The sequence below is a fragment of the Epinephelus fuscoguttatus genome, linkage group LG22 (genome assembly GCF_011397635.1).
Source record: "Epinephelus fuscoguttatus linkage group LG22, E.fuscoguttatus.final_Chr_v1".
Classification (NCBI taxonomy): Eukaryota; Metazoa; Chordata; class Actinopteri; order Perciformes; family Serranidae; genus Epinephelus; species Epinephelus fuscoguttatus.
In genome coordinates this window covers 6,996,449-7,013,198 of record NC_064773.1, presented here as the reverse complement: position 1 = coordinate 7,013,198, position 16,750 = coordinate 6,996,449, and the positions used below count along the sequence as shown (strand labels likewise).

Sequence of the window (16,750 nt, the reverse complement as noted above, 5' to 3'; positions counted from 1 at the left end):
GCCTCAGTGGCTAAGCAGCTTCATTTTGAGTTGCTAAACCCCTTTAGCAACTTTAGTGATTGTAATACCCCCTTTCCACTAAAATTAGCGCTGTAGGCTGGTTTTTAAAACACGAGAAACTGGTATAAATAGGCTACAAACTTATTCCCCTTTGCCAGTAGACTAGAGCTGGGTATGCAGCTCTTTTTCTTTTGCTGGTTTGTCATGTTTGACGTCACGAGCGGCCAGAAAACAGGTTAGTAAACAGCAGAAAGCAGCATGGAGGCCAGTGGGAAATGTTCATGAGGTTACCTTTATTTATATGTCTCTTTTTTAAACTTAGTAAAGTCTAATTTGGAGCAATGCTGCCAGATGGTATTTTGTGGTCGCAGGTCATTTCATCTCGTTGGTAAAGGCTAAAACTCGGATCGGAGACGATAAATACCCGTGGCTACTGCAGACTCATTTGATCCGAGTGTGAATGCCGATTGTAACCTTTGCCGTCACGCGCCAAAGCCAGATGTTAGCTGGCTTTGGTGTGTTTTCGTGCAGTGGGAAAGAGGCTTTAATCATGTTAGCATCAGCAGCAGTGCTGACAGTGCTAATGGTGCTAACAGAGCAAACTGTGATACATAGCTAACAATGCTAAAGGGGGTTTTTGGCTTAAAATTTAGTTGCTTACTCACCACTGTGACCCGAGGGGAGACCAGAGGATGGGTGCAATGTTTCCACAATGTCGCTGTTGGGTCGGGATGGCGTTACTAGCGACACTCGCAGAATGAGCGCCGCTGCTAGCTAGCCTCCACCAGACTCAGTTTATGCATGGTGCAGTAAACTGAAGAGTAGAAAAATGTACCTATAGACAGTCAAATATTCACAGCTGTTAACTGATTAACATGTAATCACTGACATCCCTATTTAATGCAAGTTTTTGTTTTGCACATACTGAATGCTAGATGTGGACAACAGTGCGGTGGTACCAGATTTCTTTGTTTTTTTTATGGTACAAAAACAGCCTACACCTCTAACTGATCAGTCGCTGTGACCTTTGACCCCGCTCAGACAGGAGAATCTGCCTTGAGGGTTGGGTGGGTATTCACCTCAGCATTCACCAGAATAGGTGTGGGCATTGATTCATGGATAATGAATCTAATCATGTCTGGATTTCCCTATTAGCTGAAAACTTGCAGAAGATTCTTTGCTGTTTTTCTTCCTTCCATGAATGTGCTGCTTTTTCCTGGTGCTCTTATCACATTCTTGATTTGCAGATAGGTTCTGCAAATCGAGCTGTCTGGATTGATGTCTAGAATCTGGGTCGGGGAGTGTGTGTTTATCCCTGTGAGAACCAGTTCGAGTCTCCCTTGCAAGGAGGGCATTTCTTTGAAGCGATGTCATTTGCTGAGATGAGGCATTACGGAACGAATGATGTCAGTGAGACAGATGTGTGTTTGTCTGCATGTGGAGACACGACACAGCCTGAGACTGTAAGCAATGTGTTAGAAATGATGGTGTGACACATAAAGCTGGACTGTTAGTGCGCCAACACAGTCCAGACATGAAGCCTTGGTGCTGAGCTCCTCCTGCAGCCTCCCCCCTCCAGATAAGACCCAGATAGCAGAAGCCCTCCAAGGCCTGGGATGTGTCTTATTATGCTGACACAAACAATACCAATGCCACAGCCTCATGTCTGAGTGCTGTTACAACAGGTGATAAGTGGTTCCAAAGTGATATATATATAGTCCTGTAAACTATCAGGGTAATCTAATGCAAACACATAATAAGTTTGGTTTTTTTTAAGGATTTGTTTTGGCTCATTCAGGTGCAGTTTGTGTTGGATTTGATCGCACATACCTGACTAATGTCTCAGCATTGAGCAGCTGTTTTTCATGCTTGTTGATCTTGGATTGATATTCATAGTCTGCAGAGACTGAATCCAAATGACCTTGCTGACTTTTTTAGCCTGATATTCAGACTGAAATGACTTTTTTTGTACCATTCTTCACTCAGTCTGATGTCCTTGGTTGCCAATTTCTGTTTTGGACAGGGTGCTTTATTTTGGCCCAACCAAAAAATTAAATAGTCATCTTGTCAAAGCCATTTTTGACGTAGCTGAGTCACCACAATAAAATGTTGGCATTGTACGTTTTTGAAAAACTACATATATGTTACTTTAGGACATTTCCAGCCGTGTTTGTAGCGACAAAAGCGGGTATTTTGTAACATGAACCTGGGTCATCTCCAGCTGTGTTTGTAGCGACAGCAGGAATTTTTAACAAAAGGTTGGAACATTTCAAGCTGTGTTTATGGCAACAAAAGCAGGCACATTTTAACAACAGTTTGGGACATTTTTAGCACTGTTTGTTGAGACAAAAGTGGGTGTTTTTTTAACAAGGGATCCAGACATTTCCAAAAGTGTTTGTAGTTGCAAAAGCAGGTATATTTAATGGGAGGTTGGTACAATTCCAGCAGTGTTTGTAGCAACAAAAGTAGATGTTTTTCAATGAGCGATTCGGACATTCTCAGCAGTTTTTGCAGCAACAAAAGCTGATTTTTTATTTATTTTTTTTTTTTTAAACAAGAGGCAGGGACATTTTCAGCCGTGTTTGTAGCGACAAAAGCGGGTATTTTTTAACATGAGGCTGAGATATTTCCAGCCATGTTAGTAGCAACAAAGCAGGTATTTTTTAACAAAAGGTTGGGTCATTTCCAGTTGTGTTTGTTGCGACAAAAGCGGGTACTTTTTAACAACAGTTTGGGACATTTTTAGCACTGTTTGTTGCGACAAAAGCGGGTACTTTTTAACAACAGTTTGGGACATTTTTAGCACTGTTTGTTGCGACAAAAGCGGGTACTTTTTAACAACAGTTTGGGACATTTTTAGCACTGTTTGTTGCGACAAAAGTGGGTGTTTTTTTAACAAGAGATCCAGACATTTCCAAAAGTGTTTGTAGTTGCAAAAGCAGGTATATTTAATGGGAGGTTGGTACGTTTCCAGCAGTGTTTGTAGCAACAAAAGCGGACATATATTAATGAAAAATTGGGACATTTCCAGCCATGTCTGTAGTGACAAAAACAGTTCTTTTTTAACAAGAGGTTAGTACGTTTCCAGCCGTGTTTGTAGCAACAAAATAAAGTATTTTTAAAAATGAGAGGCCAGATCATTTCAAACCGTGTTTGAAGGGGCAAAAGCCAAAACATGGTGTTTTTCTGACTAAGTAGTTACTGTGCCAGAAACTAACCACATGCTAACCACAGCGTTGTCACAATATAAATTAGAAATGTTAAGAAACATGAAGTTTCAACATATCCGTTAGCATGAAGCTCAAAACCCAGCTGAGCCTATGCCAAAGTTAAGAAGACGCAGGTTTCATCTGTTAAAAAGTTGAGGCTGCAGAGGTGAAAATGAGATCCTGAATGACCACATCACAGTGGATAAAACTTTTATCCTACATTAGCAACAACTTACAAATCTTTGTGCGGTGTAAACTGCTCTAAAACTTACCTGGCCCTGTTTGACTTTTTGAACTCAAGGTTATTCACAAGTTGTTGTGTCGAGTTGTATTTAGCACCAGTGGAGGAATCCCTGCGGCTCTGCAGATGAAGTTTCTACACATGTACTTCAGCTAATTGCTAAAACAGCTTGCATGCATTGTTAGCATTCCAGCAGATGCGTACTGCGCTTTGGCTCCCAGCTACAGGAGAGGGAAACAACTGAGGCTCAAATATGCAAATAATGTGCTCTTTTTTATCACGGAGTGTTTTGGGAACTTCACAAGAGGGCCAGAGAGGAGGGAATTATCTTAGAGAGGCAGAAGAATTGGATTTTTTGAGAGTCTTAGACCGGCTTGGAAACCGAGGTTTAAGGAGAATGAATAACATTTTCCACTTCAGTGCCGAAGGACCATCGAGCAAAATGCATCCAGTTCTAAGAGGTATTATTGTGTCAGAATTGCACTTGATTTGGGCTGAAAAAACTGCAACAAAAGTGAAACTGAAATATGTTTTTTTATTTTAGTAACAAGGGGTTTTCTCTTTCTCAGTTTGTTTCCACTACTTTCTTGTCTGTGCTCAAATATAAGGATGTATTACGCATCTTCTCAGTGCACCCTTTGGTTATTTAATGCCATAGAGCTCAGCTGTTTGGATCAAACCTCAATTTAACCAGTATTTTGTTGCCTGTCTTGCCCAGGACACGTAGACACACAGATTTTAATCTTGGAAAGGCTTTTTAAAGGTGAGCTGAGTTTTGTGATACTAGCAAAGCACCCTGTACAAGTGAAGCAAGGCAAATGTATTGATGTAAATTCCCTCACGAGTCAGTTTTAAAGTGCTTTTTGGACATTTAAACTTTAAAAGATATTGGAAACAAGCTTTAAAGGATTAAATAAAAAGGAATGTGTGAACATTTACACAAAATTGGAGGCAACACTGAAAGAAAGATAGCAGAAAATACTAAAAGCCTGAGTCAAAACCAACTTTTTACTACTTATTACACCATCGCCTAATGCTTTGTAGGGCAGTTACAAACTATTGATAGAAACAAGATTTGGGTTGCCAGGTTGTGGCTGTTATTTATCCTCCTCTATCAGTACGCTTTCCTCAGAGTTCACTCATCACTACAGGAGAGTGTCTTATTACTACTACAACTAATTAAAAATTTAAAAGGCAGACGTTAATTATTGAAAGAAACCTTTATTAATGAGTTTTCAACATTTATAATTAAAGATAATCTTTGTTGTTGGCTTATTAGAAAGTGAGAAACTAATTAGCCTCTATAATGACTCACTGGCAAAAAAAATAGGGGATTTAAAAGTCTGACACTGTGAGTTAGCTGTGCAGCAACTTGAGCCCTATATTTGTTGACATTTTGGTGGTTTAGCATCATTAAAGGTATGCCGAATTAGCTATTAGCAGCTCCTGTTTGCAATGTATCCATTAATGCACAGACACCTGTCACTGGATTGCTTTCATACTGAAGTAAAATTAAAAACGTGGTGTTTTTCAAGTAGGGTCTGCAGGAGTATTTCCTACGATTTCCAAGTGGACATTTATTTGCAATGGACTCACCTTTCTTATAAATGGTTTAAATTGATCCAAAAGGCATTAGTAAATGATTTATGTACCATACAAAGCCATAAGGTGCAGATTATAAACCAACTGGTGACTTATTATCAGTGGAAACCAAATTAACTTATTAAGTAACATCACTTGTGAAGCAGCTCAAGAGTTCCTGCAGTAAAATGTATCTGACTGGCAGATAAATGCTCCTGTATCTCTTCAGACTTTAATACTGGTTATCTGGCTTTGATGGGACTTGTGTCGGTGACGTCTGACAGTCTAGTGGCTGATACAAGTCCTCAGCTTGGATCTAAATTAAACAGATGAGTCATTTATTATATCTTGACGTAACTTCATGTGTCGTCTTTATTAGTGTTTGCGAGGCTGTATCATCAGCAAAAGTACACACACAGTTGAGTCCAGGGCAAGGTACACACACACTAATACACACACTCGAGGGAGATGACCCTTGGGCCTGTGTCAGTGTGTGTGTGTGTGTGTGTGTGTGTGTGTGTTTAGTATTATCAGGTGTACTCTTTCACATCTGGTTTTTGCTTTTCAAGGAAGGAAGGTGTTACATCATCAAACTTTCCTCCTCTTCCCACCTCCCAAGTTTAAACCTCTGCTCATTTAAGGGTTAAAACAGACATGCTACTTTACTTGACAGGAGAATTACAGAGAGAGGACATTCCTTCCTTTTCTTTCCTACTCCCAGACTGGTAATTTAACTGCTGACTAGTGACCAACAGCTGTCGAGGCTTTTATTGTGAAGCCTTATCACTCGTCACTCTGCCTGGTATCTGGTTTTTAGGAAGCAGGGCGACAGGTCCACCACTTAAGTTCAGACTGAGTTATCCCAGCAATTGTTGGATAGATCGCCGTGGAATTTAGGACGGACCTTCATCATCCCCACAGGGTTAATCCCACTGATTTTGGGGATCCTTTGACTTTATCTCTAGTGTTGTCACCAAGTTGAATGTTTAAATTGTCCAGAACTTTGATTTATGGTCAAATACATCTCAGCTGTACTTTGTGTTTTGTGCTAATTAGCAAATACTAGCATGCTTACACTCCAAGCAGAAACCTCCAGGGCTAAAATATGAATATGCCAAAAACTGCAGTTCCCTGAATGGCCACTTGAGGCTGGCTCCAGAGGCAAGTAAATCCCTATAGACCCCCATGTTAAAATGTCCAACTTTACAGCAGAAACATACATGTTTATAACCTGGTACAAAAACGGTGTTGGTCTCTACAGCTAATTTCCCTGTTCTTGACAACTGAACTTTGTGTCACTTTAAAGTTATGCTAAACTAAGAGTGCCACAATGTTGGTTAGATAACGTAACATGAAACGTAATTAAAATTGGTTGTCCAAAATAGTCTTGTGAAGTGTTACGTTGTATTAAAAGACCCTCAGAGTAGTTGGATATTCAGTTTTACCTATAGGTTCATTTTGTTCTATTAGTTTTTAGCCTGTTTTTTTGTTAGCGAAATCTTGCTAACCTAGCTAGCAGGGAGCGTTGAAACTAAAAGACCCTCAGAGTTGTTGGATAATCAGTTTTTCCCATGACTACATTTTGTTTTAATGGTTTTAAGCCTTTTTTAGCTAGTGAAAATTAGCATTAGCACAGTTAACCCCAGCTGTAAATGCATCTTGGTAACCTAGCTAGCTGGTAGCATTTGAAACTAAAAGACCCTCAGAGTTGTTGGATAATCAGTTTTTCCTATGACTTCATTTTGTTGTAATGGTTTTAAGCCTGAATTTCACCAGCGAAAATTAGCATTAGCACAGTTTACCACAGCAGTAAACGCATCTTGACAACCAAGCTAGCAGGTAGCATTGGAAACTAAAAGGCTCTCAGAGTAGTTATATAATCAAGGGGTTTGGTGGCTTAGTGGGTAGAGCAGGCACCCCCTGTAGAAGGCTGTTGCCGCAGCGATCTGGGTTCGACTCCAGCCTGTGGCCCCCCCATGCCTAACTGTCCTATCTATAATGGCAAAAATGCCCCAAAAATATATCTTAAAAAACCCCATAAAAAAGTAGCTATATATTCAGTTTTTCCCATGAGCACATTTTGTGTTAATGGTTTTAAGCCTTTTTTAACTTGTGAAAATTAGCATTAGCACAGTTAACTGCAGCTGTAAAGGCATCTTGCTAACCAAGCTAGCATGTAGTGTTTGAAATATTTCCACCCTCTTTCTAAATGTTGTCACTTCTGGCTCCAGAAATCCAAGATGGCGGTGGCCAAAATACCGAACTCGAAGTTTCAAAACCAAATCCCCAGTAAAAAGTCTTTGACGTTAATTTTCGTAGTAGCTAAACGTGGAATTACAACTTCCAGGTTGTATCGTGATGCCATGGGGCCCCTGCAAAATGAATCGTTTCACTATTGTGATTTGATCCATGTGGTCCAATAACTTTTGTATAGTCTAGAAGGGTCATAGAAATAAATTATTTTTATCCCTATTCAAGTTAGCGTAGCGCTAAACTGGAATTAGCCACTCAGCCAGCAGAAGTTAGCTGCTCAGCCGCACTGGGCTTTGCTTGGCTCTATTGTTGTGTTCATTAAATGCAATGTGAATTTTTGCATCACGCTACTCGCGCAAGTTTAAACGCTCTAGTATTTTTTGTTGACTTGTTTCATACGCGCATATAACTTGCATCCTATGTGCGACTTAATTCACGTATTTCACATCATTCACGATGCTTTCATTGCGCCGTCTGGTGGGAATTCGCCTGTATTTGTGTCTTGACATTGACATTACATATAATTTGCTCCGAGTCATTTCACATTGCAGAAATCTTTTTTGGTTTCATATGCCACCGGGCAACTTTCATAGGATAAACAGAGCCCCACTTTTAACGATGTCCAGAGCTCTTCATCCATCCACATTAAAAACAGACCACAGATCAATGGGTGATGTCAGGGTGGTTACATCCATTATTTTGCACAGTCTATCTTCCACCCTGATCAAAGATGGCGTGCACAGCGAGCTTTATATCTGCTAAACATCAGCATGTTAGCAGCATTTCTCAGCTCAGACTCGGCTAATTAATTTCCTTCACACACAGCTCTGCTTCTCTTTGTTCGACTGACGTTTCTGACCTACTTTGGCGTCTTCCCTTCATCTGTATTTCTTTGATTTAATTACGATTGGACACATTAAAGTATAGCAAAGCCTCTCAAAGGGTTGCCTCTCTTTGGATGACACAGGATTTCTGATGTTTCACCAGAACTTGAGCGATAACCACTCTGCGTCTCCTCTTCCGTCTACAGACTTTGTTGTGGCTTCATTAAAAGATTACAATCTGCACTCTCAGCGATGTTTTCATGTGTTACGGGCGAAGAAAAGCTTCTTTGTTGTCATCACTGTTTCTTCAGAACAGTTACGGATTCTTGCCCTAGTTTCACTTTATACTCCCAGTTTTCCCATTAAGGCTTCAGGTTCTGTTTCCCAGCTGGAGGGTGTCAAGTTACAGTCAACCCCAAATAACACCTCTCTGTTGGCTGCAGAGACAAAGAGGTTTCTGTTGTATGTGATGAGTTACACCCGACCAGCAGCTCGGTCGACTGCCCCGCATCACATTTTCTTCTGTCAGCCACAACCACACACTCCCACTGCAGAAATGACAGGGAGTGAATACACATACTTACTATACGCGTCTTTGGTGTGGTTCTGCAGAGTTGAACCTCTCCCATTTCCTTTTCTTAAATAAGATGGGACTTTATTCCCGACTGTGTTCAAGTCTGACACTGTGTGTTAGCCGTGGGCAAAAATTTAGGCCCAGTTTTTGTCTGTTTTTGTGTAAACTAGCAAAGTAAGCAAATTAGCATCAATAAATGTACGCTGAATTAGCTTTTAGCAGCCCCTGTTTGCAGTGGATGGAGGATGGAAGCTGCCAAAATAAATGACTCGATAGATTAGTCAGTATGCTATTAAATGTATCAAAAATGTTGAAAATAAATGTTGGCATTAAGTAATTTAGTTGTTTGTTGTTGAAGTTGCTTTTTTATTTATTTACCTTTTTATTAATAAATTAATTAATTAACTTTACCAGTAATTTCCCCTTTAATTAATTAATTTATTTTAATCATTTATTTATTCGTTTATTAATTTATTTATTTTATTTTATGATTATTTTATTTTATGATTTTTCTTATAATTTTATTTTTATTATTCTATTATTTATTTTTTAATGTGTGTATTTTAAATGTATTTATTAAAAAAAAAATTTGGGAAATAAATGGTGGAAAAATGCAAAGGAAAAAATAATATAGAAAGTACATTAATCAATAACTATATTTGAAAATAAATTTCAAATAGAATAAAAATAAATGAATATATTTGAAAAATAATAAAAGTAAATAAATGAATAAATAAAGGTGGAAGTCAATAAGTAAGTAAAAAAAGTGTATAAACACAAAGGTAAATAAATAAAGAAGAAAATTAAATAAAAATATTTTATGTCACATTTTATCATTAACTCAAGCCTACATTTATTTTTCATATTAATTTTAGTATGTGTAGTGGCATAATGTTTATTTATTGATTCATTTATTTATTTTTTATTTTTGCAGCTTCAGTCCTCCATAGCCGTGTATTTTTTTAAGGGTTTCCAATCAGATTTATGGATGTTTTTATCCAAAAACTAAGTAAGATTTCAACGCAAATTGCATCACTTGGGCACTGAGGGTTTTAATTGCCTCCATGAGCTGCTGACGAATCTACAGGGTGAAGTCAAAGGTCGTACAAACCCACAAAATGTGGCTTCACTTATTTTAAAGAGGGGTTCAGTATGTAATTACCCCTCCCTAAAAACTACACCCTGTTTTTCTTATAGTCATGATGTTTTCTCCTCTTTTTAACTTAATCATCCTCAAACCTCATCGAACTGAAAACCAGAATTGTCCTGATAATCTGCACATGGGCCAACAAACACTAAAACATTCAGTACGTGCATATATTTCATTTAATATAGTATTAATAAATTGTTTTCATTGTGTCACATATATAAATGCTCATTATAAAAAGAAACTAGTTGTTTGTTACTTAATAAACTATAAGTCCAGGCTGCCTAAACATTTTAAGTTGACTGAACTGGAGTTGTAATTTTGTGACGATTGGAAACAAATAAACTTTTTGAGTCAAATAAACTTGATATCAATTCAGCTGTACTTAAATCTTTCAATCATTTAAACTAAATTATTTAAGTATAATTGACTTAAGGTCATTTTTTGTAAATTGAAGGATTAAATTACAACTGAATTAAAATCAGTTTATATCAACTCAAGGATTGAAGTACAACTGACTTGACTTCAGTTTATGTAAAGTAAAGAATTAAGAACAACTGAATTAGATCAAGTTCATCAAATTGATCTATTCTGTGGATAAATGTGTAAAATGTAAAAATTTATTTGTTTTGGATCATTACAAAATTACTTCTAGTTGCTTTAACTTAAAATAGTCGGTGTCCAGGCTGCTTTAATAATTATAGTTGACCGAACTTGAGAAGACAAGTGATGTTTTATTCATCAGAGCTGACGTTATAATCACTATCATCATCACAGCTGTCAGAGTCTGAAGACCTGCAATAATATCAGCAGCAGTTTGACACATAAGATGGCTCCCGGTAACCATGGAGACGTGGTTACCAGGAGACGCCGGGGGGAGAGGTAGAGTGTTGTGAATGTCTGATGGGTTTGTGCACGTGCACGTTCATCCATACATTCATGTGTTGGCTGAAAGATGGAAATGGACCTGTTCTGTGGATTAATGTGTAAATATTTGTCTTCCCCTTCTTTGAGTAGATTCACGGCACACACACACACACACACACACACACACACAAAGAGGCCTTAACCCAGCCTTATAGGTCAGCATATGGTGGCAGGAGCGTGCTGTGTGTTTATGGAGTGAAGAGGTCATTTCTGTGTGTGTGTGTGTGTGTGTGTGTGTGTGTGTGTGTGTGTGTGTGTGCGTGTGTGTGCGTGCGTGCGTGTGTGTGTGACAGAGAGTGCTGGAAGTCTCGGCCTGTAATTGAAGCCACATGTTTGGCGCTCGGCCGTCCACCCTGCTCCTGTTTCCTCCATCTTGATTTCACTCTCACTTTATAACCTCTGTCCGTCTGTCCGTCTGTCCGTATGCCCCGCCATCTTTTGACTCGTGTTACGTAACTGTGTCGGAACTGTGGATAGTTTTTCGGATTTCTGATCTTTCCTTCCCTTCTTCATTCCTTCCATGTGCTTTCATTTCCTCTCCCTTCTTTCTTCCTTCTTTACTCCTTTCCTTTCCTTTCCTTTCCTTTGCTCCCCCATCTCATGTCCTTCGCTTCCTTCCTGTCCTTTCCTCTTTTTTCCTTTCTACCTTGTTTTTCTTACCTTTTCTTTTCCTTTCCTTGCCTCTTATTTCATGTCCTTAATTTCCCTTCACTTTCTCCTATCCTTTTTTCCTTTCCTTTCCTTTCCTTTCCTTTCCTTTCCTTTCCTTTCCTTAACTTTTCTCATCTTTCCTTTCCTTTCTTCTCCTCAGTGGACAGTGTAGTCACAGTTTCATGTGTGTTTAATTTAAATTGTTTATCCTCCTCTCATTGGCTGAGCCAACCACTAATACTTCATTGGACACGTTCAGCGTTTTCTGCCCGGCAACAGAATTTGAGCAGCTGAGGTTACATCAGAAACATTTCCAGTTCTCTTTGGGAGCGATGAGTTCGAGTCAGGACAGGACTTTTATTTTGAAGGTTTTATGTGAACGTCGCACATCTGCACTGAATAATTTAAATGTCCCATTGATAAGTTACTTTTATTACTTAATTATTTAAATACTGTGTAACTTATCAGTCCAAAAACATGCCAGTGTGGTGAAAGTCGTCCACCTTTTCTAAATAAAAGTCATGTTTACTTAGAATAAAGTGTATTTTCTTGATTAACATAGACTTTATAAGCAGTCGTTGCTTGATACCAGCACAACAAACAGTCTTATTCTGTCTTTTTTCAAAGTACTGAAGGTGTAATGAAGATAAAAGCTGGAAAAATGGCACTGAGCTGATCAACAGAAATGAGTCAGCAACAAAAAAATCCACTTTTTTTTTTTATTTCGGCATCAGTAATGTGATGATTTGTTGCTTTTCTGTGTTTTAAATAACTGTAAACTGAATATCTTGAGGGTTTAGATTATTGTTCAAGACAAATTGTGGCAGATACTTATGAAGTTTTTAATAATATTTTGTAAGAGACAATCCAAAACAGATTAATCATTAATGAAAAAAACTTGCAGATTGCAGCCTTTTTTTTATATTAAATAAAAGTAGTGATGATTTGCCAGCTCTTCAACAGTTATTATAAAGGTTTCAACCAGTTTTGTGTTAGAAATTGTTCAAAATACAGAAACAGATGTGTGTCAGTATGTTATCAACACATCACCTGCAGGGCCTTTTGTTTACGTTCCTCACCACCTCTGAACGAGGAGGACACCTGAACGCTCACCTTGTTGAGAGATGGAGGAGACAGGTAGAGAACAGGAGGGAAGATAGCAGCAGCAGCAGCAGCAGGAATGTAGTGAAGGATGGGGGGATGAAAGAGGAGATTAACGGTGGTGTGGTGGGGGAGATGTGTAAATGTATCACCACACTGAGAATCACACACAGAAACAGAGACAGTAAAAGACAATTTTACAGGTTTTTAATTGGCTGCTTTAGTGTTCCCCGAGGGAGAGCGGAGGGAAACTTCAAGGAAAGGTGGCAATAAAATTGTCTCTAATTACAGGCAGGCTGTCGCTGACTCTAACCATGTGTCTTTATATAATTATCCGTCTGTCTCCTGTCGTCGCTCTGCTGGGCTCAAATTGATATTTTACGTTTGCATTAAATAAGATATTCACAGCGTTTACTTCCTCCTTCCGTGCAGCACTTCTCCGAGCTCCTCGACGACCTGTCCCAGGATGCTTTGCTGGGCCAGCTGCTCAGCGACCCCTTCCTGTCTGGGGTGAGAGGCGGAGTGGAAGCCATGGAGGGCGAGGACGGGGGCGACCTGTCCCCGTCGTCCCCTCTGCCCCCGCACATCACGGCCGAGCACAGCTACTCGCTCTGCGGGGACAGCCGGCCACAGTCGCCCCTGTCACACCTGACAGGAGAGCAGGGCAGCGACGCAGGTGAGACACAGATTGTCGGATATGTCTTAGATTTTAGATATCTTGATAGTGTTCGTGGTTTTAAAAGCGGCATCACAGTAAAATGACGGAATTTCTGAGCTTACCAGACTGGTCTAGCTGTTCTATTATTTGCCTTTACCCACTTAGTCATTATGTCCACATTACTGATGATTATTAATCAAATGTCTCACTGTGTAAATATTTTGAGAAAGCACCAATATCGTCACAACCTACGAACTACAAGTCAGTGTGAAGTCACAGAATCACTAACGCAAGTCGATGTTGCTTCTTGTGCAGCAGAGTCTGACGGAGATTCAGCCGACTGGCCCATGGAGCAGGACGACGCCATCGACAGCCTCCTGTGCGAGACTCCTTCCCTCCTCCCCACCCTCTCCCTCACTCTGGCCCCCAGCGAGGGGCCCCAGGTGCCTGAGAGCCCCGTTGTGGTTCCCCCTGCTGCTGCGGCTGTCACCGCCCCGGCTCAGACCACAGTCAGCAGCCACAACCAGGGCAAAGGCCTCAAGGTGAGAACTCAGAGATGGAAACTAATATATCAGGTTATTTGTTTCACTGTTTGTAACCCCTGTCGTCCGTCTGTTTTCATCTCTCCTGTCGTTTACAGATTAAAGAGGAGAACATCATCCCGCAGATCAAACTGGAGCCTCATGAGGTCGACCAGTTTCTCAATCTTTCACCCAAAGGTCTGAATTTAAACTGTGTCCTCACTTCCTCTCACTGCATGTCAGTTATCTGATGCTACGACGACCCCTGCTGGTCATTTGTTGGTACTTCATGATGTCCTCGGACTGCAAAAATGGCTCCAGTTGATAAAACAGTCATTTATTTTCATTTTAATCTTAATTTTTAGAGAAAACTTTACTCATCAGTCACTTTATATTTCATCCGTGACTATGTTATTATCTAAAAATAGTTCCTCATACTGTGGTGTTTCAGGTCTGGAGTCACTTCAGATGCCTCCCACTCCTCCCAGTTCCCACGGCAGCGACTCCGAGGGCAGCCAGAGCCCCGTCCACGCCCCGCCAGGCCTCTCCTGCCCCACCTCCCCCACCAGCCCTCCTCCATCACAGGCCAGCCTGAAGGTGTCGCCTCGTGCTGCTTCCTCCCTGTCCAACTCCCCTCTGCTCACCGCTGCTCATGTAAGCATCATCTGTTGTGTTGATGGTTTTTTTTTTGTAATAATCGGCCAAAAATATTCCTGTAGGATGAGAGACGTCCACATATTTCTAAAAAAAAGTCACATTTTAGTCAAAAAATCCAGCTGAAAGTTGATTTTTCTTGATATGTGAGCAACAATCTTCCTCATGATGTCTTAATCTTTTGGGGAAAAAAGAACGAAAACTGCACTTAGACTTTATGTATTTAAGCAATATAAGGTAGTAACACCAATTCGAGGTCTCATCCTTAAGTTTCCTGTTAGAAAATGTTCAAAGAAATCCAGAATGATGCACTAGATTCATACATTCGTTATTGTGTGACTTTGGTGTTTAAAAGTTTGTTCGGATTCTTCAACGTTGCACAATAACACAAAGAAACCAGCTGATCGCCAGTTCACAGCTTAAAATGAGCTTCAACACCATTTTATGGGTCGTTACAATAGAATTTCTCTTTGTGTGTGCGTGTAGAAGCTGCAGGGGTCGGGCCCGTTGATGCTGACCGAGGAGGAGCGCCGTACGCTGGTGGCCGAAGGTTACCCAGTCCCCACCAAACTGCCGCTCACCAAAGCTGAGGAGAAGGCGCTGAAGAAGATCCGCAGGAAGATCAAGAATAAGGTACAGACTGACATATCAATCGGGCCACTAAATCAGCATCCATGTAACTTACTAAGAATCCGCCCAAGTTGTCAATTTCTCACCAACTTGCTCAGAGTTCAAAGTTTTAAACACTTGTGAAAGGCGTCTTAAAGCAGCACAAGGAAAGTGACATCACACCAGCTTTCAAAGGGTGAACTGACGTTGTGAACACGTCCTGAGTGGTTCCATTTCATTGCTGTCGTCTGCAGTGCCCTCGCTCAGTACTGGACCAGTGTCAGACACTGTTGTTCCCATTCGTCTCTTAGACGCAAACACGTGGGGAAAATAAGGGCCAGGTTCAAACATTTTTTTTAAAGTGTAGATTAAAAAAGGCAGATTTTGCGGCACGTACACACCTGTTTATTAACCCTGACATGAATAGATTAAAAGAGGGGAAATGTTTTTTTTTTTTTTTAAATAACCTTAATAGTGGTTGAACTCTGTGAAACATTATAAAGCAAACTGTATTCCTTTGTCTTCTCTCTGTTTTAGATTTCAGCTCAGGAGAGTCGCAGGAAGAAGAAAGAGTACATGGACGCTCTGGAGAAGAAGTGAGTCCTCTTCCTCTTCTTCTGTCATCGTATCTGAGACACTGGGATATAAAAATGACACTGAAAAAAGAAACTTTCTGCTCATTTTATTTGTTAATGTCTCATTTTGATTTACTTTGACGTGATGCCTTTATTTTAAACGATTTAAATAACCTCTTTTTTATGAGCTAACCATGAACCTTGAACTTTTTGGCTTTTCTTTGTGATAATCTCATTTTGTGTCTCATTTTATATTGCTTGTTTTAGAGCTGTGTATTTTTATTTTGTATATTTGTTCTTAAACTTATGTTGCAAGACAGAGTAAAAACAAGAGTAAATCTGGAACGACAGATATTGTAGGAAACAAATTAAATATTTTAGAAATATGGAACATGTCCTGCAGAAGCAATTTAGAAACAATATGGCAGTCATGTAGTGGTGCTAGATAGAGAAATGAAAAATTGAAGTCCAGTCACTGACGCTGCAGTACTTCTGTCTGACCACAGGGTGGAGACGTGCTCCAACGAAAACAACGAGCTGCGCCGGAAAGTGGAAACTCTGGAGTGCACAAACAAGTAAGATGAGTTTACATATCACCTTGGGTTCGTCCTTCACCTTCTCAAAATGATCCCACACTTTGGATTTCCTGCCCGACATGTTATTAACTAGCCTGCGGAATAACCGCAGGTACCAGCCCTGGAAATGAACCTGACTCCTGTCTGACTGCTGAGCGTGGACACTTCAAATTAAATTCCCACATGGTCCAGTCAGATAGGTTTTGATTTATTCTGACAAGGCACAGCTTTTTCTTTTTTAGTTTGTTTTCTGCAGCTAAGCAACCAATGAAATCTTGCCTCTCTGGTCGACTAACATTTGGCCGACTATTAGGGGGCAGCCCTGTATGAGGACATCACATTTTGGGTTTACTGCACCTTATACTTCATTCTGTCCTCGTTCATGGACCCTTTCATGTGCTAGCGTTAGCAAAAGCACAACACTAAGCCATGTAAAAACAAGATGGCGGCCATTTACACCAATTCAGTCTGCAGCTGATCCCGACACAAAAGTGGGCAAGGTCCAAAACCTCATCACAGCTCAAATTCAACCAGTTTTCGCAACAGTTACGAGCTAAAATGCTGTTAATGAGAAGCACTCGTCTGAGGACATTGGGATTTCATTATGGTCAGGTGTTAAAATGAACAGTTTTGATCAGTTACAGACATGA

At 40.1% G+C, this 16,750-nt stretch overlaps 1 protein-coding gene across 2 annotated transcripts in view; it reads left to right on the top strand.

Annotated features, from left to right (window-relative positions):
- The window catches only part of creb3l2 (cAMP responsive element binding protein 3-like 2), a 40,205-nt gene that overhangs the window by 16,507 nt on the left and 6,948 nt on the right, over nucleotides 1–16,750 (top strand). The window contains exons 2-8 of one of the 2 annotated variants that reach the window (XM_049567273.1): nucleotides 12,941–13,184; nucleotides 13,485–13,708; nucleotides 13,807–13,885; nucleotides 14,139–14,341; nucleotides 14,828–14,974; nucleotides 15,488–15,546; nucleotides 16,032–16,100. In XM_049567273.1, coding sequence (XP_049423230.1) covers nucleotides 12,941–13,184; nucleotides 13,485–13,708; nucleotides 13,807–13,885; nucleotides 14,139–14,341; nucleotides 14,828–14,974; nucleotides 15,488–15,546; nucleotides 16,032–16,100 — 1,025 coding nt within the window. Of the gene's footprint in view, nucleotides 1–12,940; nucleotides 13,185–13,481; nucleotides 13,709–13,806; nucleotides 13,886–14,138; nucleotides 14,342–14,827; nucleotides 14,975–15,487; nucleotides 15,547–16,031; nucleotides 16,101–16,750 lie in introns of both variants that reach the window. The other variant, XM_049567272.1, reaches the window with a different exon arrangement.